The sequence below is a fragment of the Aythya marila genome, assembly GCF_965140915.1.
Source record: "Aythya marila genome assembly, chromosome: 2".
Taxonomy (NCBI): Eukaryota; Metazoa; Chordata; class Aves; order Anseriformes; family Anatidae; genus Aythya; species Aythya marila.
The window spans coordinates 112889088-112910083 of NC_139043.1; the positions used below are offsets into that span (position 1 = coordinate 112889088).

At 35.3% G+C, this 20996-nt stretch overlaps 2 protein-coding genes across 2 annotated transcripts; both read right to left on the reverse strand.

The window, feature by feature from the left end:
* Window positions 1-2758: 2758 nt before the first annotated feature.
* Window positions 2759-9598, reverse strand: LOC309874958 (transthyretin-like). Its single transcript, XM_082753807.1, has 4 exons — window positions 9468-9598; window positions 7500-7630; window positions 4705-4840; window positions 2759-3157 (listed from the first exon to the last, which is right to left on the reverse strand). Exons 1-4 carry the CDS (start codon window positions 9534-9536, stop codon window positions 3050-3052), a joined length of 444 nt encoding a protein of 147 aa, XP_082609933.1. The 5' UTR covers window positions 9537-9598; the 3' UTR covers window positions 2759-3049.
* A 2031-nt stretch (window positions 9599-11629) lies between these two features.
* On the reverse strand, window positions 11630-19295 carry LOC309875420 (transthyretin). The gene is made up of 4 exons (XM_082754819.1): window positions 19146-19295; window positions 18228-18367; window positions 13837-13972; window positions 11630-11921 (listed from the first exon to the last, which is right to left on the reverse strand). Exons 1-4 carry the CDS (start codon window positions 19212-19214, stop codon window positions 11814-11816), a joined length of 453 nt encoding a protein of 150 aa, XP_082610945.1. The 5' UTR covers window positions 19215-19295; the 3' UTR covers window positions 11630-11813.
* Between the last annotated feature and the right edge of the window lie 1701 nt (window positions 19296-20996).

Here is a 20996-nt window from a genome sequence, read left to right on the forward strand (position 1 = left end):
AAAAATGGAAAGCAGTATATAATAAGGATTGTTTATCCATAGAGTGTTCTGTAATAGCGTTGACAAAGAATACTAACTCATTTCTATGTGTTGCTGCCACAGATAGTGTGGTGCTGTGTATATTTGAGTTTGTTTGCCATAAACATCTTTTATCTCTTTGATGTCCCAGCAGCAAATTTTGCCCTTAGTCATTTTTAAGTAAAGTTACAATCTTAGTTGTAGACATCCCAAATATTTTATAGAAATATAAGATATAACGGAAGTAGTTGAGAACAACTGAAAAAGGATATTTTAAACCTTATGGGAATTACCCTAAAATCTGCCAGTTAATATAGCATCATTTAGCAATGATGCAATGAAAATAACAAAAAGTATAAAGTGAACAGAACATCCTTCAGAAGCATGCTTAAGTGGTTTGATCACCTCCTGGTATATTTTTCTATAACTGGGTGTACAGAATATTCTGAAGAATATGGATAAGGGTAGAGATAATATGTATGTACAACTACATATTAGAGATACATATAGAGATAATAAGTATGAACAACTACATCTTCAAAATGAAATTGGTCTTATTTCATAACAGTAACACAATTCTTCAAGAACTGTTGAATAAATTTTTTAATCCTTCATATAATTTTGAAGTGATATCTGTTTTTCAGTACAAGTTCACTTACAGTTTAACAATTGTGATTATTAAACATCCTTTGGTACTGTAGGTCTTTACCATTTTCTGAAGCATGATTTGGTGCCCATTTGTTAGGCATTCTGTGAAATTGATGTGCAATTTTGAAAAAATTCTAATGCATATATATATATGTATCTATACATATATATACATACTATATTACACATATGCTGTGGCTAAACTAATATAACTTTACAGCTACAAGTGGTTAATCATGTCTGGTCTTAGGAAAAATTTGATTTTAAACCAGGATGTGAATGGATTATGACATATAGCTAAGTTCTTAAAAAGTTTACATTTTGATGCCCCAAAGTGATGGATGTTATATTATGAAATATTAATACTAACACTCCTCTCTAAATAGCTTTGATCACTTTGTTGGGAAACTTTAAAAGTCACTATCTTAAATTACATCAAAATAGTGTTTGTATGCTACCTGCTTGAACTCAGTAGTATTCTTTAGTGAATTTTAACATAGACAGTGCCTTCAAACAAAATAAATGTGGTGCAGAACTAAGAGTTGTGCACATTCCTTTTGATATTTTCATAATTCTTGTAAAACATAGAGAGAAGCCGGTCACATTGGCTTTCGCTAATGGTTTTGCTGACCAGGCAAATTAAGGACGTATTCTCTTCAAGGAGTTAGAGGGAGAAGAAAGAGAAAGTATTTTTACAAGATTCTGAAAGTTTTGCAAATTAAAAAGTAAAAATATTACAAAACTATTAACACTGAAATCTGATCAATATACATGATACTCTTAAGCCCATTTCTGTATTTTAAATTTAAATAGGAGAATATAAAATATAAAATCCATTTCAAACTAGAGAATATATTGAAAAGAAAGTGCAAAATGTCCTTTTTCTTGGATCTTGCCAGTCTATTTTTCTATTATGTTTACTAATGACTGTGTTGTAATGAGTTACTAATGAGCCAGTTACTTAAAAATATTAAAAGCACCCATTGCTTATCAGCAAGAGGAAGTGTACTTAAGATTATTTTATTTGTAGAGGTATGTAAGCTAGGCTTAATGAAAAATGCACTGAAACAAATGCTGGGAATTTCCTGTGTACTATCATATTTTTTTTGTTGTTGTTGTTCATGAAAATGTTTGTACTTTTTTATCATTGTCTTTTATGAAATATAATGTTCTAAAGATTGCGTTGGCTTGTTTATTCTGAGGTTCCGTGGAAAGGTATCTTTTGTGATTTCTTTGCAGACAAAGGGCTCGTTTTTCTAGTACATAATTCCTCAAAAGGACAACAAAATGAAAGGGAGTTTGGCCATCAAATAAATCAGGCTGTGGTGGGATTGAGCTCTAGGCTAACCAATTGTTTTCCCTTTATTGGTATTCATAAGCTTTCAGCTTTTGTTTTTGTTTTCCTGGGCTAAATGACTCAGCATTTTTACATACTTTTCCAAGAAAGCATTGCTATTTTGTTCAATTTCATAATGACTTTTCTCTTGTAGAGGTGTAATTTTCCTTATATATGGATTACAAGAATGTGAAATAGGATTCATCAATATTTCTCTTAGCATTAAATAGAGACCTGGTTTTCTCTGGAACCAGCGATTGTCATTCATACCTTTTCTTTTTTATCTTACAGTTATAAGAAAAGTGTTTGAAGGTTAGAGGTATGTAAGTCTTTTGGGAGGAAAACTTAAACTGAGGACAAAGTTATTTGCATAACTTTGAGTTTTATGAGAACACACAAATATCTTCAAGTATGTTTGATAGATACACTTCTGCATGCTGGATATGGACTATTCTTGGAAGTTTTACTGGTTATACTATATTTAGAAGTAGGAAAGGAGACTTTAAGTACACATAGCATCCTTATGTGCTATTCTTCCCTGCTGTCACTCAAATGTTGCTTCTGCTTTCATATTTTCAAAAGCAGAATTGGGAGATGAGATTATTTGATTAATATGTGGGACATTGAGTTCCATGTGACTTCATTCATTGTGGGCTTCAGAAATACATAGATAATGGCAGGTGGTGGTTTGCATTTCCTGTGCACTTAATTACCATGAGACATCTTTCAAGTGTGTTTTGTTCACTTTGTTGGCAAGGAATGTAGTTTATTAACTTCATGGAAGACTTCAATCAATATGTTTTTTTCTAAACTTAATGTGTTTCTCTGAATAGTTTTATTCAGCAGAGTTATTGAAAACAAAGTCAATATATCTTCCTAAAGTTAACAAAGGGAATAAACAACTTGACAGTTATTGTTAGTGGTTTAGTATGAAAGGTGCTATGCAAATTCTAAAATTGTTACTACGGTCAGAAACTATGTTTTTACTCTTACCGTTTATGGAAAATTTAACTTACATATCTAAATTTTCATGCTTAATATCTGTTTCTATTCCACTGGCTCACTAACTACTGCTGTAGTTGAGTAAGAAAAGGGACTGAGGAGAGTAGCAATGGAGTAATGTCGATAACCAGCATCATTAGCTGTGAACACCACCTGGAAAAAGAAGAAACAAACACAAGACAAGTAAGAATTGATCTCTAGTTATAAACCTACACATAGATGAAAACATTGTGATTGTTTAATTTGACCTCCCACAAAACTTTGGAAATATCTTCTCACGTGGTGATGTGGCCAGTGATCTGTCCCACATATATAACTGTTTAAATATCCTTTGTTAAAAGCATACTTGCCACTTAAAGTATATTATTTATGTTTTTATCACACATTTATTATCCAAATAATAATTCTTATTATTAAATAGTAACTTCTTTGTTGGTATTGATAAATAACAATGATATTTATTTTTTCTTCTTGAACACTGTGAGTCTTTTTTTTTTTTAATTAAGGTACAATTTCAAGTATTTTACTACTATCTTATTTTTGTTGTTCTTATGAAGTCCTAAATGTTGAGGAACAGAGTTAAACAGAGCTATCTTTACTCCAAAATGTGTAAGCAATACATTTCTTTAATCCTACTTGAGTATCTAGTAGATACAGAACTACTGCCTTTGGCCGTGACTCAATAATGACCTTCCATAGGAGTGTTATTTACAAGAGCCCTTTTAGCATCTGTTCCATCAGCTCACGTTCCTTCAATTCCTCCCTATAGATTAGTAGATTATTTTGTGTTGAGAGAAGAAAGGTGGTAGTCGGGAATAGAGATGTGAACATTTTCTTGATGTTTAATCAATTCTCTTGAACGTTATGAATCTTGCATCTTATCTCTTGTTTAAGTTACAAAAAGCAAGATTGTCCAGTGTTAACCTTCATTGTCATCTAGAATAAGAATTGTCATCTCTTACCCATTTCAGGGAGGCCAAAGCAAAATTTAGCCCGCATGCTTGCCACTTTTTCTCAAGGAGATGAAGAATAGCAGCAGTTGCAAACTGTACAGCTGTATTGGTGCTCACTGATTTGTCACAGTCCAGCAAACAACTAATACAGGACTGCTGTTACTGAAGGTTCACATGAAGGACCTGATACTGTGAAGGGGAAGAACATAGTCCCCAGTGAGTTCTAAACTATGGAGCTGGCCTCAGTTGGTACCTGGTTTGGACCATCTAACCAGTCCCATGCAAATTAAAAAAAAAATTGTTATATTTCATTCTGTTGTGAATTGAGGATCGAGGCATCCAGAAAACAATTCACACTTCCATTTATTTAGAAATCTAACTTGTAAACTTTGTATGCATCTAGAGAAATATTAGATATAAAAGGCAGATAAATTCTTTTCCCAGGAAACTTAATAATCTACCTGTTCTCTCAAATCTAGTCTCAGAATGATAGGTAAGTATAGCCAGAAGGATGGAAAACTTTTTCATCAGTAATGCATCAAAGAGCTCATCAAGAGTTATGGGAAAGCTACTAGGTAGATTCCGTCATGAGTGCATTGTCACAATGCTCTGAGGCTGTAGATTTGAAGTGTTAATACTAAAATATTTTAAAGTGAAAAGTAAGTTCAATATGTGCTATTATTATTCAAATCCTACATATCTAATATATCCTTTGCAACCTATGTACAGAGGAAAATGAATACTCACATCAGCATGTTGATGGAAGGGGTTCAAGCCCAGTTTCTTCCAGTAAGAGGCTGTATCAAGCTCAATCTTGTATATCCCTGTTACAAATTGTTCTTTAGTTGTGAGCTCTCGGAGCTCTCCATTTTCATTGGTTTGTCTGTACAATGGGAGAAGAATGCACTTTTATATTTTGGTTAAAAGCCCTATAAAAATGTAGTTCTCAACAACTGAACTCAAGTGATGTTGCGTAGCTTAAGTAATGTGATGAATACTTCTATTGATCTGGAATGGCTTATGTCCATCTGTATTATGGATGCCTCACAGAGCTTATCTTGGCATTTACTACTCCCATGATCACCACAGCGGATGGCTGCCTGCCATGTCACTACTAGGCATGGTTTGGGGGTGAGCCAAATGTTGACATTATTGTTTGTGGGCTCTTGGCAGAGTCTTAGAGTTAATTAAATGAACTCACATGGAAAACTTCACCATTGCTGTAAGCAATGTGAAAGCTGTATGATGCGCTTAACTATGTAAGTAAATAGGGTCAACTCAACTTTTCCATAGCCTGCTATCTTTTTTAAATATGTTAAATTCTTTTATCAGTAGGAATATTTTTTACAGTCAGCTATTTGAAATCTACTATTTGAAGTGCCTGTACATCAGCCAACAGTGTAGCCTTATGGAATTCCTTGGTATCTGTATTAACTAGTTGGTTTTACATCCTCAAAAAATAGATGCTTTAGTTTGACTTAAAGATGTTTTCAATGCTAGCCAAGGTTATAGAACTGGCTTGAAACAACAGACCTTTGAACACAAACCAAAATCTGGGGCTCTAGAGACAATATTGAATGCTGTCTCTCGAACACATCTCTTGGTTGAAACTTATTTTTGTGGAATAAGTTATATAAAATTAGGTATTTCACCTAGGTTATTCACAAATAACTGCTGCTTGTATATGCTTTTAGTAGTCACAAACACTGTTTTGTGTTCTAGCTGCCAAATCCTTTTCTGAACATACTTTAAACTTACATGCAGAGAAAAATAAAGATTAGAATGTTATTTATATCTTTGTCCAGTACACAACTTAAGATTTGTGCTTTAATAACTATGAAGTCATTTGTATCTTCCAAGATACTGTCAGCAGGTTTTTTTTTTGTTTTTGTTTTTTATTATTCCATTCAAATGTCTCTATTTTTCCTTTGTCATGGCTTGATTATTTTTAGATAAGTGTTTCTCTAATAAGATTTCTCAGCTAAAACCAAACATATCTTTAATTAAGAAGAGCTATTTTAGAATCCCTTCCTAACCTTCCATTATTTATAAATAAATAAGACTGGAGAGGTTGATTTAGTATTATCACATCTTTCATATACCTCATCTTAAGGTTACTTTGTTCTTTGATTCAAACCCAAAGTATTTTTTAAGGCTATGATCAACATCCAGCTGTTCAGCCCAGTATCCCAGTATCTCTATGGAAAGCCTCTAAGCTCAAATTTCAAGGTATCTAACCTGAACATCCCCTTAATGGAAAATTACAACATTTCTAGTGACAGAATATTTATGAAGCTATCTTATTTGTGGAACGGGAGGCAAATTATTTAGGTAGGACAACATGAATACATCATTCTTGTTTGGCTTAGTTTGCTTGTGTAGCCTTCACTGTAGCTGTGTTTTTCAAAGACACATATGAGATCCCTGTTGCTTCTGCCAGTGCACTGCTTTACTACACCAAAGAGCCAGTTATGTATGGTTTTTCATGGACTTTCTACAAATGCATCTGAGTCTGGAATCATGCTAGAGAAATTCCTGCACTATGTCAGCTTTAACTCTCATGAGCCCTATCTCCCCATCTTACTTTTTTATTATTATTATTTATTATTTTTTTTTTTTCAAGATAGAATATACTGTATATCCTGGAAATAATGTCTTGGGTGAGACTTTGCAAATATCTTGGTCAGAGAATTGTGGAAGAGGGATATTGCTTGTTGAATAGAGAAGGAATGCTAATTTTGGGTAGCCCCTAATAATTGTTTTCAATTTCATATTACATACTTCCATGAAAAAATGTTTTTGAGTTTATAAAATGTTAGTATATACTAAAAATTGATCAATTACAACCCCCCCAAAAAAACAAACAAACAAACAAACAAAAAAAAAAACCACAGAAAAAGTTATCTATATTTGAAATTATGCAATGATATTTTTTAAAAGACGTGACAAGTTTATATATCTGAGAATCTTTTTTTTTTTTTTTTTTTTTTTTTTCTTGTTAGATATAAATGTTTGTGGGAAAAGTGGTAAGAAAGCTTTATATCAACACTTTCTTATTTTGGCTAATTCCTTTTACTCAAAAAAAAAAAAAAAAAAAAGAGGCTATCAATTATAAAGTAGTATATGTTCTGAACAATTCCACATTTTCTCTTTAGAGCTAAAGTATTGTAGGAAATGGAAAACCTTTCTGAAAGAAGAAAAACAGTCAATAAAGGTGGAATTCTCAACCAGGGTCAGTTTCAAACAAACTAGAGTCTGCCTGACTCCTCTGGTAATAATGCAACAGTTCATTGGTGGGTATTAAAAAGAAAAAAAAAAAAAAAAGGCCTTTTGTAATGAAATAACATTATAAAACTATTTTGCTATTTGAAACTGTAGTACAGTTAAATGACAACCTGCAGCAAGTAAAATGCTGTTCATTCAGTAGTGTATCTTTTATCTGACTAAAAAAGATGTTGTTCATTAGAGAACATGAAGTTTTTTCAACTCTGGCTTTCCCGTTATCTTTCTCTTCTCTCACACATTACTTTGGTATGACTTACTTTGAATTCAACAGTTCCCAAGATCCATCTGCAGCTGCTTTATATAATTTAACTGGAACATTTGGAGCTGGACTTCCTCGGACTGAATCCAGAATTTTTACAACAAGAGGATGCTTGGAATCAGAAGAGTCCTTCAGGTAGGAAGAGAGAATTTTTATGTTGTAAGAAAGGTAAGTCATTGGTCATAATAAAGCAGTAAGGGACCTTGTTCTTTAGCTTTACTGAATATACCATCTGCTCAACAAGATTACTGTGCACTGCAGAAATATATATGCAGAAGGTTTCAGGGGGCTAGAGACAATGGAACCAGGGAGGAAGATGTCAGGGGTTGTAGGGAGGACGGTAGTTATGTACACTTTAGAGACACTGCAGCTGTGTGTGAGAATATCTTTTTGTTTTCCCTTTGGAGTCACTCATCTACACATCATTTCCAGCATAAATTTTTAACTAAGTTTTGTCCTGAGCAGCAAATAATTAAATTAACAGAAGCAGTAGAAATGTTTAAAAATCTTATAACTCTTCCTTCATATTTTGGGGTGGCAGTTTGAGCAAAGCCTTCTGAATTTGAGGGCTTTTGATGTACTTCTTGCCCTAAAGTTATATGAATTCTGCTGTAAACTGAGTCTTTCCTAGCACCATTTTAGATAAGATTTATTATCTCCTGACAACTATACATGGGAAGAAGAGAAAAACCTTTCTTCAAACATGGGATGGCCGTAGTTTTCTTCTGCACACATTCATTACAAATGGTGGTCATGCCTTAATGTTTTACATACTCAAACATAGAGTTGAATTAGGGCTTTGACTTTCCATTGCCTAATTCTTCAGATGAAAAGTGAGAAAATAGAGCTAAGCAGGGATGATCTCAAAATAACAGTTGTTGATCTCCATTTAATCATTGCAAAATGGATTGTGACGTAGATGGTAAAATTTGCAAGTTCTCTCATCTATCCCCACTTACAGTCTATGATGTACCAAATATCCCATGGGCCAAAAACCCTGCCCTGTGTCAGAGAATTATATCAGCATATATACCATCCATATGCTCTGAATCTTCAGGCTCACTTTCTGGAATGCCATGCTCCTTGCTACCGTTTCTTTTGAGGTAATGGCAATGGGGTATGTAATGCCACCAGCTATTTTCCTGGCTTTTTCACCCTGTAAACTCAATAGAAGACCTTTATTTTTTCTTCTCTCTCTCTCTCTTTTTTTTTTTTTTTTTTTTTTTTTTTTTTTTTTCACAAGGATGATCAGATACTCACATTTCCAAAGATCAGAGATTGAGAGAAAGAATGAGTAGGAGGAGAGAGAGACTCTAGGAGAGTCCATTCTAAGAGATTTACAGACTGAAGAAGTCTGGATCTCTAGCTTGCTCTGTTGGAGTAAATGAGTCCTCTATAAGTGGAGAGAGGAGAAATGGGATCCTGGCTTTGGCCTGTTCATTGCTTGCATTAATGAATTCATGCGTGGTAGCAGTAAGAGAGAGGACTAGAAAAAACATCACTCCAGCATGGATCTACTCAGCCAATGCAGCTAAAACCAAAGTGGGAGGAGGGACTGGGGACCATAAGGAATACTAGGACTGCAGGACCTTGCCAGAACTGCCTTGAAACTCCTCATGACCTTGTTCATTGTGTTATAAGGACTATAGCTGCTTTTTGTCCAAGGCTTTTGTGTAGTGACTATGGTATTTTTTCTCTAGCACCCTTTTTCATGTAGCTGGTGAGTCTGATAGCAAGTGCTGCTTCTCTAACCAGAAAGCTCTCTGTTATCACTACAGAAGGAGAAAGAAGGACCAGAAAAAGAACAGGAGAGAACTACAGTCAATACATACCACAAAATCAAAATAATTGCAATAAAATGGAATATTATATTTTTCACTTACACAAATTGTATTAAAGTAAAAAAAAAAAAAAAAAAGAGCTGGGACTACATCAATATGAAGGGCTTCAATCCTAAGACACTTACCTGTGGTGCAGCTTCAGAGAAAAATGCCAGGCCAGCTAAGAAGATAAGAAATACAGAGTGAAAAGCCATTTTGCTTATCACTAGGAAGTCTCAGTGTCAGCAAGTATGAACTGACAAGGTCTGTGATTTTTATATCAAGGCCTCTAAACTGAAGCTACTTATCAAAAAAACAACATAGGACTTTCAACATGCTGCTGATTCTTACTATTTACTTAGTAAATAATGAGAAAATAAGTAACCCATACAAACATGAACCTTGTCTGTGAAAATAAGTATTCTATCATTGCTTGTGGGAATGATACCCACAAGAGGATAGTTACCTACCTTCAGTGATCCATTTTATTGGAAAAAAAAATGTCTATTCTTTTTTTTCTTTATATTTTTTTTTCTTTTTGTTGAGTAATAGTGCCGTATACTTGTCATATACTTAAGAGAAATAGAGATTCCTTATCAACTCGGCAATTTCAGTTTCTATGAGAATCTCTCTGTGGTTATAGTGGGGCATAATTGACTCATCCATGTTTATCTGTTAAGGGATTTCTCTCTGTGGTAAGTGTATAATGTGTGAACTATCTAGTTTTCTTATGTATTCCCCGGAGGGAAAATACTATCCTTGGCTTCCAGCATGTTAATTAGGTACCTACATACCCATTTCTGAATGTACAGCTAAATAGCATTTTAAATCCTGTCACTTTAGTTGTTCCTTAGATTCAGTACAATTTCAGGACTTCATCTGTACAGCTGCAAGTCAGCCCCCACCAGAAGTCTCTGTTTCATTTTAGGAAAATATTATTTCCTGAAACGAAACTCTTTCTGATCTTTGGCTAGGCACATGCAAATACATTCTTACTATATTTACCCTGTCCTCAGGTGGATGACTACATGTAGAGTAGGGATGTTAACCTCTTCTTTCTTTTCCTTTTGTTTTTCTTTTTTTTTTCCATTTTTATTTTTTAAATTATTATTATTTTTATTTTTGATGTCAACACCACAACTTTAGGAACATATTTACATTCTAATTAAATGGCTAGGCATAGCCTGCTGCAAATCAAACCTACTGATTTTCAAGCTTTAGGAATAGCAGGTTCCCATGAAATAGCATGCATGCTTCAACATGGGTGCTATTTTGAAACCATCTGCACTGTTTACTAGAATTGTGTAACTTTGTTGGAGTCCAGAAATCAGGGGGAAAATTAACTAAATAGCTTGTAAATTCTCTTGGTATGCAGTCATCCCAGTAGGCTCTCAGTGGAGAGATCAACTCCAAGGTCAGTGCAGATGAGTACTGATAGTTTCTGAATGGTATGAGTTCAGTAATGGCCTCTGTCATTTCCATAATCCCATTAAACAATAATTCCTCTGCTTCAGGATATTTTTAAATACAATAGGCCATAAGTAGGCAGAAATCACTGTTAAAGCCGTCACACTCATGTGTCCATTTATCAACAATGTTATTTGAATCACAATTACTCTACAATTTGCCTTGTTCTGCTTCTAAAATTTTGAAGAGCATATTAAGGTTATGCTTCTATTTTAGGACTTTTTTTTTTTTTTTTTTTTTTTTTTTTATGGGTATTGGCTAGAGATTTGACTTATTAGAGATTTAATTGGAATGCACCTGAATATGGTAGCCAACTGGGTTAAAGATCAGAGTTGTTAAAAATGGTGGTAATTGAAATTACTTCCTAGAACTTCCTAGATTCAGTGAGTAGCAATTCTTCCTCTTGAAATCAACAAAGTATGCCTTAAAGTTTCAAGTAAAGCTACATAGATTTTATCCAGCTCTCTACATTTACATATTTTAATAATCTTTCTACATTGTTTGTTGCTAGATATTCAGAATTTCTCCTATTTACCCTGTGACCTAGTTGATTGTGGGACTGTCTCTTCTGTGTGTAAGCTATGAATAGCATAGATGACATTATTATTTTGAGTATGTTTGGTCGGATTTTTTTTTTCCTGAGGTAGCAGAACTCTAACTTTCCTATTTCAAGCCAGTTAATTTGGTGAGATTTTGTTTAAAGTACTGGAGGAAGATAACAGAACCAAAACAAGTGTTAATTTACTTCCATATGCCACACACAGCTTCTAGATGCCCTTTGCATTTGAGCACAAATTATGGCACTTTATAACACAATAAAACTTCACCAATAGAGCAGAAATTGTTTTAAAGAAGTAACTTTTTATTGACTTGTTTGAATTTTTGCCAGGTTACAAAATGAAAAATAAACAAACACAAAAACTAATATAGCACAAAGATATGCATTAGCAATAGAAAAACCCTTCCTCCTAAAAGCCTACAATAGTCCTAGCAGAGGAAGGTGTTTGTGTAATGACAGTACTTGTTTATTCCTGGGGATCGCTGACAACAGCAGTGGTTGAATAAGAGAAAGGACTGAGGAGAGCGGCAATGGTATAATGGCGGTGACCAGAATCATTAGCAGTGAACACCACCTGGAAAAGAGAAAACTTGTAACCATGATGAACAGCACACATTTGAAACTGCCTTAGCTTTTAAAATTAGGAAGCATGCTCTAGTTCCTGTGTAGACTACTTAGCTAGTTCTGTTCAGTCAATGGTCAGACACCTTTGCAAAGGGTAATGCTCCCCATTAATTTGTTACACATGCTGAAGATGGAGAAATTAGTGTGATTTGGACCAGTGTCCACAAAAGCCTCACCTGTAGTGAAGTGCGGTGAAGACACTGAACACCTGAGTCAGGCATGCCTATTTCTAGTCTGTGATGTGGGGTGGGAGGATGAGAGGGAGGTATCTCAAACAACCAGTAAGAAAGATCTGTGTGAGGTGTCCAAGCTCCAAGCAAGGCAGGCAGTTGGAGTCCAAAGCCACTTTCTGTACTTCAGTGCCTCAGTACTGTTTTTAACACAGCTCATGATGAGTCAGATCTTAATGGAAGAGCTGAGTTACTAGACTTGCAAGAAAAGGAAAAGACCTTTGTTCTAAAAGAATTCACATTTGCTGCTCTCCAAATCAGTTCTTGGAAGGTGAGACATGCAGCTCCCAGGAAAAGTGCCTTCAATTGAGTCCCTTTCTTTGGCTCTCTTTAGTCTAATGCTTGAACTATTTTCTGAACTGTCAAGACTAGAGAGATCCCCCCCTCCACCCTAATCCTGCCAAAGTCTAAGCTGCCAAGACATGAGGACTGTAGGCTAGAATTACCTTGTACACAGACAGTGACTGAACTTTGCCCACTTCTTAGGGTAATGGGGTGACTTGTAGACCATTACATCAAAGGAAGGCATCCTAACAACCTAGCTGGAACAGGATCAACTATGTGCTTTTAGGCACCTTTTGAGGTGAAATTCTTAGGTCCCAGCAATTTTCAGACATCCAAATGGTTAGGGAACACTTATGAGGATTGTCTATTTGACCTAAATCATTCAAGTTGCACCTCAGGCTTTTATGGATCAGGGCCTTAGTCATTTGTTTTAGTCTTCCACAGGTCTCCATAAATTAACAATTTAAAATGTTCTACAAAATAATTCCATAGCCATTCCAGACCACTGAACAGAATGTTTAGAGAAACTTAAATTAAATGGCAGAGTAAGCCTCAAGAATGTAAACAAAATTTTTGGAATTACTAAGTAAATGTCATAGAAAAGAACACACTATAAATCATTGTTGGGCTGAAAGCAAAGGGAAGCATATGACACGATTAAACCCTAAGTATGGAATTTGGGTATCAATGAAATAGCCAACTTTTATTTTCTCACTATGATTGTTTCTTTATCTTTTTATGCCTCTTTTTTTTTTTTTCCCTTTTTTTTCCTTTTTTTTTTTTTTTTTTTTCTATTGCATGTATCATTATGCATGTATTTACTGAGCATCATGAAAAAATGCACACCAAAAAGAACAATTTTTTTGCTGTAATTAGCAATCATACAAGAATTCAGGTGACTGGTATGAGGGAAATCTCCCTGATTAATGAAAAGCTAATTTTTTATAAAATGAAGGCTTCCAAATCTGTATATTTACGATGAAATGAGATATATGCAACAATTAAAGAAGACTATGTTATTTTTGTGTGTTGTTGTTTTGGTTTATTTTGGTTTGTTTGTTTGGTTTTAAAACACTGAGTCCATTCAAATAACATAGCTCTTTTTGGACAAAGGTCTCTACTAAACTAAATGGGCACAGCTCTTCTTTGAAGAGCTGTGTCAATTTGTACTTGCAGGGAATTTGGCTACTTCCTCTGGCTTAGCTGACGGTTTACTGTCTTTATTTGCACAATGTTAGGTGGCAGTGAACCATTTTATTGCTTTTTCAGTATCAAAACACTGTATTTATTCTGTCCAGCTGATGCTGCTGCATGATATATAGGTTATTAGGTATACTTGCAAATACTTACATCAGCATATTCATGGAATGGGGAAAGGCCAAGTCCTTTCCAGTAAGAGCTGGTGTCAAACTCAACCCTGTACGTTCCTTCTACAAACTGTTCTTCTGTTGTGAGCTCATGGATCTCACCGTACTCTGTGGTTTTCCTGTAATGACAAAATATCTACATAAATATTTTATACTGTCATTTAAATGAGATGGTGGCATGAATCCAAAAAATGGAAACAGTCAATGTGGAGTGTTAAATAGCACAGGTGCTGGATAGCCAAATTCAACACTGAATGATTTCTAGTAATCTGAAATAATTCCCTCCTGTGTAGTATATGCTTTGATATCGCAGAACCTGTCCCTGCTAACAGCTTATCCACGTACATCACAAATTAAAGCTGACTTGCTTTCTTTGGTCATTTTTGTTGCTATGGCAGGGATTATAGTTAAGACCCCTGTTTTAATATCATGTTAAACTTGTACTAAGTGCCCTCTGGAACCAAATGTTAGTTGCTTTGGAAAAGGATTGTCATGATGAAAGGCAAGATGCCAATTCTCAAATTATAATTAGAGAAAAGAGATTTTAGTGGCAAATTGTTTTATTCAGTAGTTATTAGCACTGAGACTATAGGTTTTACATCTAAACACTGATGTGTTTTTATGTGACCCTGAATGGTAGTGTCTTGGAACAGCAATTTAGTGTCATGAGATTTTATTAATTCAAATTACCATGTCTTGGTCAAAGAGCAGGGTCCTCTTCCACTGGGTGCCATGTAAATGAGCAATAGGAATTGGCAGCTCAGAGAGATTATATATTCAGCTTGTAACAAAATGCTGGGTGAATGGAATCCAAAAGCAAGGAGGAAATCTAGCTGGCATCGCACCATATTAGTTTGAAAAAGACCAAACTTTGTTTGACAGCTGTTTAAATATTTACATATTTGTCTTCTAACTCCTTTGTATGCCCTTTCCCTCACTGTTTTATTTTATTTTTATTTCAATCTCTTTATATGATTTTATTTTTTTCTACTGCAAATATTTATATAGCATTTCATAACCACTTGATGTATTTGAAGGAAAAATAAAGAAAACTTTGATTTGAAGAGCTAGTAGGACTTGTCCAGCCTATGACAAGGAATAGCTTGAAAATAGAAACACATAAGGAGGAATAGAGGGAAGAGAGAATGAAATGAGCTACTGCTTCTTATCAGAGAAAGAATCAGTTGTGCTATTACAGATTTTCTTTCCCAGCCTCCTCCTCAATCTTGCTTATCTTCCTTGGTTACTTGACAAGTAAATGACAGAAGTCTGAATGATGATCTTGTCCTTAAATTAAGAATTTACAAAATCAAAAATGCTGTGGTACTGTTCAGGTTTTCTTAAATTTCAGCTATAGCAATTTGAAGACTGAAAAAGTCTCACAGGTATAGTACAGGTGAAATCAGCTATACCCGGGTATTCTTTCCATACCTGTAGAGAATCCAAGACATGACTGAAACGTGTCTCATAGGCAGTCTTTGTAGAAGCGTTAGTATTTCCTTGCTTAAGCTATCTTGCCTTTAGAAAAGGCAAGAGACAAAAGGCTGAAGATCTCATTGGCAAGTGCTCATGTGTCCTTGAAACTGTGAAGCAATTGTTGAGACCCTGAAGAATTGTTCAGGCTGCAGGTTGGCAATTGACATGTATCTGCTTAGAAGCTAGATGGTTTTGACACAAACTGTTTAAAGGGAAAAAATTATTTGTGACTCAAAATCTTTGTTCATATGAAGAAATATTAGTTTAAGAAAGACGTGGATGCAGCTTGAATGGTCCTTTCTGTAATTAGCTGATCCAGAGTTGCAGATGTTAACCATCCGGAACAACTGGGAAACAGGAAACAAGGGTTCACTTGAAACCTTCTGTTCACCACCAAGAGTTAATGGCACTTTCTCTTATTTTAGCTATCAAGTGATAGCCATTCAGTGTCAGTGGTTTGCTCATAAGCAAACCGTTAAGTACCACTGTTGTGTGACATCCTACAGGACAGTGTGTGATTCATATTCTGGGAGGGAGTAGCACAAGGCAGAGCATTTCCTGCATTAGCCCTGGTAGCAAAATGGTACAAGTGATTCTTTCTGAGCAACATTTGTATTTCTGTATGAGCACTTGTATTTCTATCAGATGTGCTGTGACATCTTTTTTTTCTTTTCTTTTCTTTGATGATGATTCATATACAAGGTCACAATGTTTAGTGAATGCAACTCTCGAACTATAAGGCCTAGATTTTCAAAAACATGTGAGCAGTGAGAAGGTCAAAGCTAGTCATGGGAAGAGCTCATAGAGAACCCATATCACATGCTTCCTAGCCCTAGGGCCTTCCTCAGAGTGCATCTCAGTTGTAGTAAAGCTTTTCTTGCATATTTTTGGCCAAGTTTATTTTGAAATAAGCCTCTTAATAAAATCAGCTGTTGTTATGCTAACTTACTCTCTGCCTTTTAAAAGAGAATCATTATTATTTGAAATATTTATTAATATTTTAAATTCTATAGTTACAAAGTTTGCTAAGTTCCCTAAAATGTGTTAGCAAGGCTAAACAACAACTACCAACTAACTAAACTAAAACAGCCAAATAAAACAAAACAAAAAAAAAAGCCTTTATAGACATCTATGCAAAATGACTCTTTTACAGTACCTAGCAAATGCATACAGACCTTCAAAATATTAACATGCTGGGTGTAGTTACAGATTGTGTTCCTTGATTGCATTCAAATTTTCAACAGATTTATCACAGATAAACTCTAGTTTTCCCAAAGGAAGAAAATTGCAATCATATGTGAAAAACTATTTCAAACTAGTGCCCTCAGCCTAAGTCGCTGTTGTCACTGAAAGCAGCTTTGGTTAAGATGCAAGCCAAGGGAAAGGTCATAATCTTTACCTGCAGTAAAAAAGGTGGTTTAATGTTATTTTATTGCCTTCCCGCAGCAAAATACTTCTGTGCCTAAGGCTATTTTCCTCATTTATTTATTTAAGTAATTTAAATAGATTATTTTCTCAGACTTTCTCTGTAATATAAAGTGCCAAAAGAACTTGGCCGAGAAGAGCCACAGGATTTGTTTCCTTGGACATGTTAAGAGCAGTGTCATAAACTGAACAAGAAAACACTAGTATTCTCAAAAGGTGACAACATTAAACACTGATGTTATATTTATCTTATTCCAGTGTAAATTATACTTTACACATACAAGACCAATTGATGAAACATTCAAAATAACCTGTATCTCCTGATCACGGCACAAATACTTGTTAGGAGCAAAACATTACCATTGTCCCCAAAGCAACCTGTCAATTTTTAAAGAGGTACTCTGTTGCTTGAAGTATATAAATCCACTCCAAGAGTCATTTGTTCCTAGATTAACACTCACCCTTTGGGGGTGGAGGTGTCTGGTTTTATCTCCTCCTTATTAGGTGGTTGGTTACCTTTCAATGAGGAAAGGTTTTGTCTTCTTGATTGTTTTGAGTTTTATAGAAAGAAACTGTTCAGATAGAGAAAGGTATGTCTCTGCTTGTAGTGTTCTCTGTTTCTCTTTACAGCTTTTATATAAATCATGTTATAAAAGTTCTAGTAAAAGACCACTGGATGCTCTAGTTGTTCCTGTCCACACCTATGCTTGTTGTCCTGTACTTGAATATCATCCTGCTGATAGAGATTTCTCTTAGTTAAAAATCTGAATCAGTCAATTGTTACAATGAAACTTAAATGCATGAATACCTCACCTATTTAAATTTTAGAAAACTGTATCCCTCTGTTCCACATATTTTTCCTGCAGGCTGAAGATAGTAGTATTTGCATGCCTCTCAGTGATGTTCTGAGGATGCTTTGTAACTATAAACCTGTCACAATAGCAAAAGCCATGCAAATCTATAGATATGACAACAAACATGCTGTGGCCATGCTGTGTTTTGTTAAAATGGGACTCTTGAAAACCTTCAGGTTAAGCAGTTTCATCCAACGAGCAAGTTTATTGCACAGAAGAGAACTAATACACTTGTTATTCGTATGTGTAGAGATGGAGTTTACAGAAAGGATTTTGTATGTGACTGTTGAAAATAAAGATCTAAATATATATATATATTTGGAGAACGGAAAGGTAATATTGGAGATAGGAGAAAATAATAAGTATTGAATAAACTTTTTTTTTTTCCAATTAGTATGTATTTAAATTTCAGTAACAAGTATGCTCCACTTGAATTGGATGTATTCTAGACCAAAAATCATGTGCTGTTATAGTGTGGTTTTAGTGTGTATAATTCTGGTTATAGTGTGACATGTGAAAGACAACTTAAAGTTGTTTTGATCAGAGCTCCATTCCCTTTATTTCTCATTTGTTTTCCCAAGGCACCTTGAAAATGTCTCAGTAAGACCACATAACTTACCCAGTGGCAAAGTCCTGCCAGCTTCCATCTGCACCCTTTTTAAAGACTTTAACAGCTACGTTAGCTGCAGGACTTCCTCTGACTGCATCCAGCACTTTCACCATGAGAGGGCATTTGGAATCAACAGAGCCATGGGAGACCTTGGGGAAAGCAGGAGAAGTTATATAGGAGCTGTTCACTAGGCCTGCAAAAGCTTTCTTTCAAAGAGAAGATAGATTGTTCTTGCAGAATTAAAGTTGGCTTAAAAGCAAGTTCTTTGCAAAATGGCATTTCAAAGCTAGTTCACTAACATTTATGGCTTACAGCAGAATCTTTGGTCTTTATACATATCACTTTATTTTACATACATACATATACACAGTTTGACAAATATTTACAGTTGCATGTGTCCCTGGGAAGATATCGTAAAATACACCTTTTTAGTGAGATCACAGATAAGAAAATAGTAAATTATTTTAATAGGGAATGTTAGGCAACCAAGAAATAAATGCCTACATCATCACTAGGGGTGGAAGAATATATATATATATATATATATATATATACTATATAAATGTATATATATATACATTTTTTTTTTTTCATTTTAGTTCTTTAGAGAAGCACTTGTTTGGTGAAAAAGGTAAAGCTATCTCTATATTGAAGATATGGGATGTGAGTCAGAAACTGACATATAGAGAGAAAAATAAAGGGTCACATGTCCTATATCCTATACCCTTTCATAGTGTCCTAAAATAGATGGGTAAATGATGAAAGAAAAGTTTAAAGAATTCTGAAGAAGATACCTAAAAAATGGTATTAAAATAACACTTCAATGAAGTCTAATTGTTGCAGAATTTCATGGCTGAGGAAGATGCTAGTCATCTAGAAAATATAGATGATTCTTGTAATGATTGAGTTTGAATAAAAAAGACTCACCAGTGGTGCAGCTTCAGCGAGAAATACCAGTCCAGCTAAGAAAACAAAAAGAGCAGAGTGAAAGGCCATTCTGCTTGCTGTTAGTGAGTCCTGGTGCCAACAGCTAGGAGCTGATGAGATTTGGGATTTTATACCCAATCCTACAACAAAACAGGCTGCTTATTGGGTGCCCATATGACTCCAAATCTGCTGATTCTGATTATTTGCTTAGTACACAGTCCAATCCTAGAGTCAGTCCATGAATAGCGCAGCCATTGCAGTCAATGGAAAGACTGCGGGATCACTAGAGTAAAGAGAATAAGTAACGGACACAAACATGACCCTTGCCTGGGGAGATTAGACTCGTAGAAAGCCCTCCACAGAATAATGTAAACGACCTTTCTTTGCACAGAATTCCAACTAGTTCTAGGAGATCTACATTCCCTTGGCCTCAGGTTGTGCATGATAATGCCCCAGTGTTTTCTCTACATGTGCTCCATGTTTCTTCTCAATGGATTTAATGCTCTCTGAAGACTAGTTCCCAAATATAGAGGTGGACTCCATATAAGTAATGGAGTTTGTTCGTTTTCTGTCTGAGACAGCACTAATGGTCCATGCTTGGAGACAGATTCCCATGTCTACATCTGTTTTTTTAATAAGAGCAATGTTTATTTTTGAAACCTAATTTAGATAGGATCTGACAACATGCTGACTCTCACCAGAAGTTCCCAAGACTAGGATTCATCATGCCTAACTTTCAGCTAGACACTAAGTCTTCCTCTTAGTCACTGGAAAGAGACCTAGTACAATCTGTCCCCTTGGGAAGGCAGAGGTCTAAGAGAAGAGAAATGAGTCCTCTCTTGTTCCATGGACACGAGCAGAAGCCAAATCAACAGACTGGTAGCTTAAGTTAAGATCTGGCTAACAAACAGTCTAGTTGTCAAACTCTTATCATCCTGGTAGAGTTATTGTTATGCTCTGAAAAGTGCATTTACATATAAGTAGCTTCAGGGGTGAATCCAGCCCTAAGCTAAGTTAGAAGGGAGAAGATGTAACTTGGAGGAGTGGCATGGTATAGCTGGGTTTCTCCAGCTGCATCACATAAAAATTGTACTGCACCCTGTGCTAGTTGAAAGAAACAATCCTTTGGCATTTCTTACTTTCCATGTCCTGAACAACCCTGACTTTATACTTCAGTTCTTTGGAGGTGATGTACTTAGTTGTTACTGATTTCATAGTATTCTAAAAAATGCAATTTTGCCTCTTAAATTGGGTGGGATTATGGTGAAGTTCTTAGAGGTTATAGACAGTATTCTCCAGAAGCTTTTATGCCTTCAGATTGCTTTATGTACTCTGTTCTCTTTTGGCAAAGTTGTGGGTTGGAAAAAATCTATATTACAGTAATCTCCTGAACTGGGATCACAGTGCCCTTTGAACTTACAGCAAAGCAGGCTAATACGTAAGTAGCATTCTATGCTCATTTTGTATGCACGTAAAAGTGAATGTGAGGTGCCCAGCAGTAACAACTCGTGCTGCAGTCTGGTGCTTGTGGGTTCTATTCAGATCTTGGAGAGGTAAACACTGCTCTTAGATCAGTGCATCAATGCTTTACTTCCTCATTCTGCTCACATTGTTTATAAATATTTCTCTGAAGCAGTAAGGCTTCGTATGCCAGGAAGAGAATTTATCTGCATTTTAGTGCAAGTAGACTGTCCTCTCATTTTCTGTCAGCTGGTCTGCAAGGAAATTATGCTAAGGAGCTAATGACTCTGTCTGCACCTGGAACTGCCCTCATATGGGAGAAAGACTTCCAAAAAAAAAGGGAAACCTGGGGAAAAAACCTTTTCCTTAGGTTTTCTGTGAGATGAGGGT

What these genes read in the sequence shown, in the direction of transcription:
- LOC309874958 (XM_082753807.1), bottom strand. Translation starts at nt 9,536, where the DNA reads ATGGCTTTTCACTCTGTATTTCTTATCTTCTTAGCTGGCCTGGCATTT. An exon ending in TCTCTGAAGCTGCACCACAG is followed by an intron (nt 7,631 to 9,467) that starts GTAAGTGTCTTA and finishes TCCTACCTGAAG; the next exon opens with GACTCTTCTGATTCCAAGCA. An exon ending in CCTTCCATCAACATGCTGAT is followed by an intron (nt 3,158 to 4,704) that starts GTGAGTATTCAT and finishes TTCTTTTTCCAG; the next exon opens with GTGGTGTTCACAGCTAATGA.
- LOC309875420 (XM_082754819.1), bottom strand. Translation starts at nt 19,214, where the DNA reads ATGGCCTTTCACTCTGCTCTTTTTGTTTTCTTAGCTGGACTGGTATTT. An exon ending in TCGCTGAAGCTGCACCACTG is followed by an intron (nt 18,368 to 19,145) that starts GTGAGTCTTTTT and finishes GCTTTCCCCAAG; the next exon opens with GTCTCCCATGGCTCTGTTGA. An exon ending in CATTCCATGAATATGCTGAT is followed by an intron (nt 11,922 to 13,836) that starts GTAAGTATTTGC and finishes TCTCTTTTCCAG; the next exon opens with GTGGTGTTCACTGCTAATGA.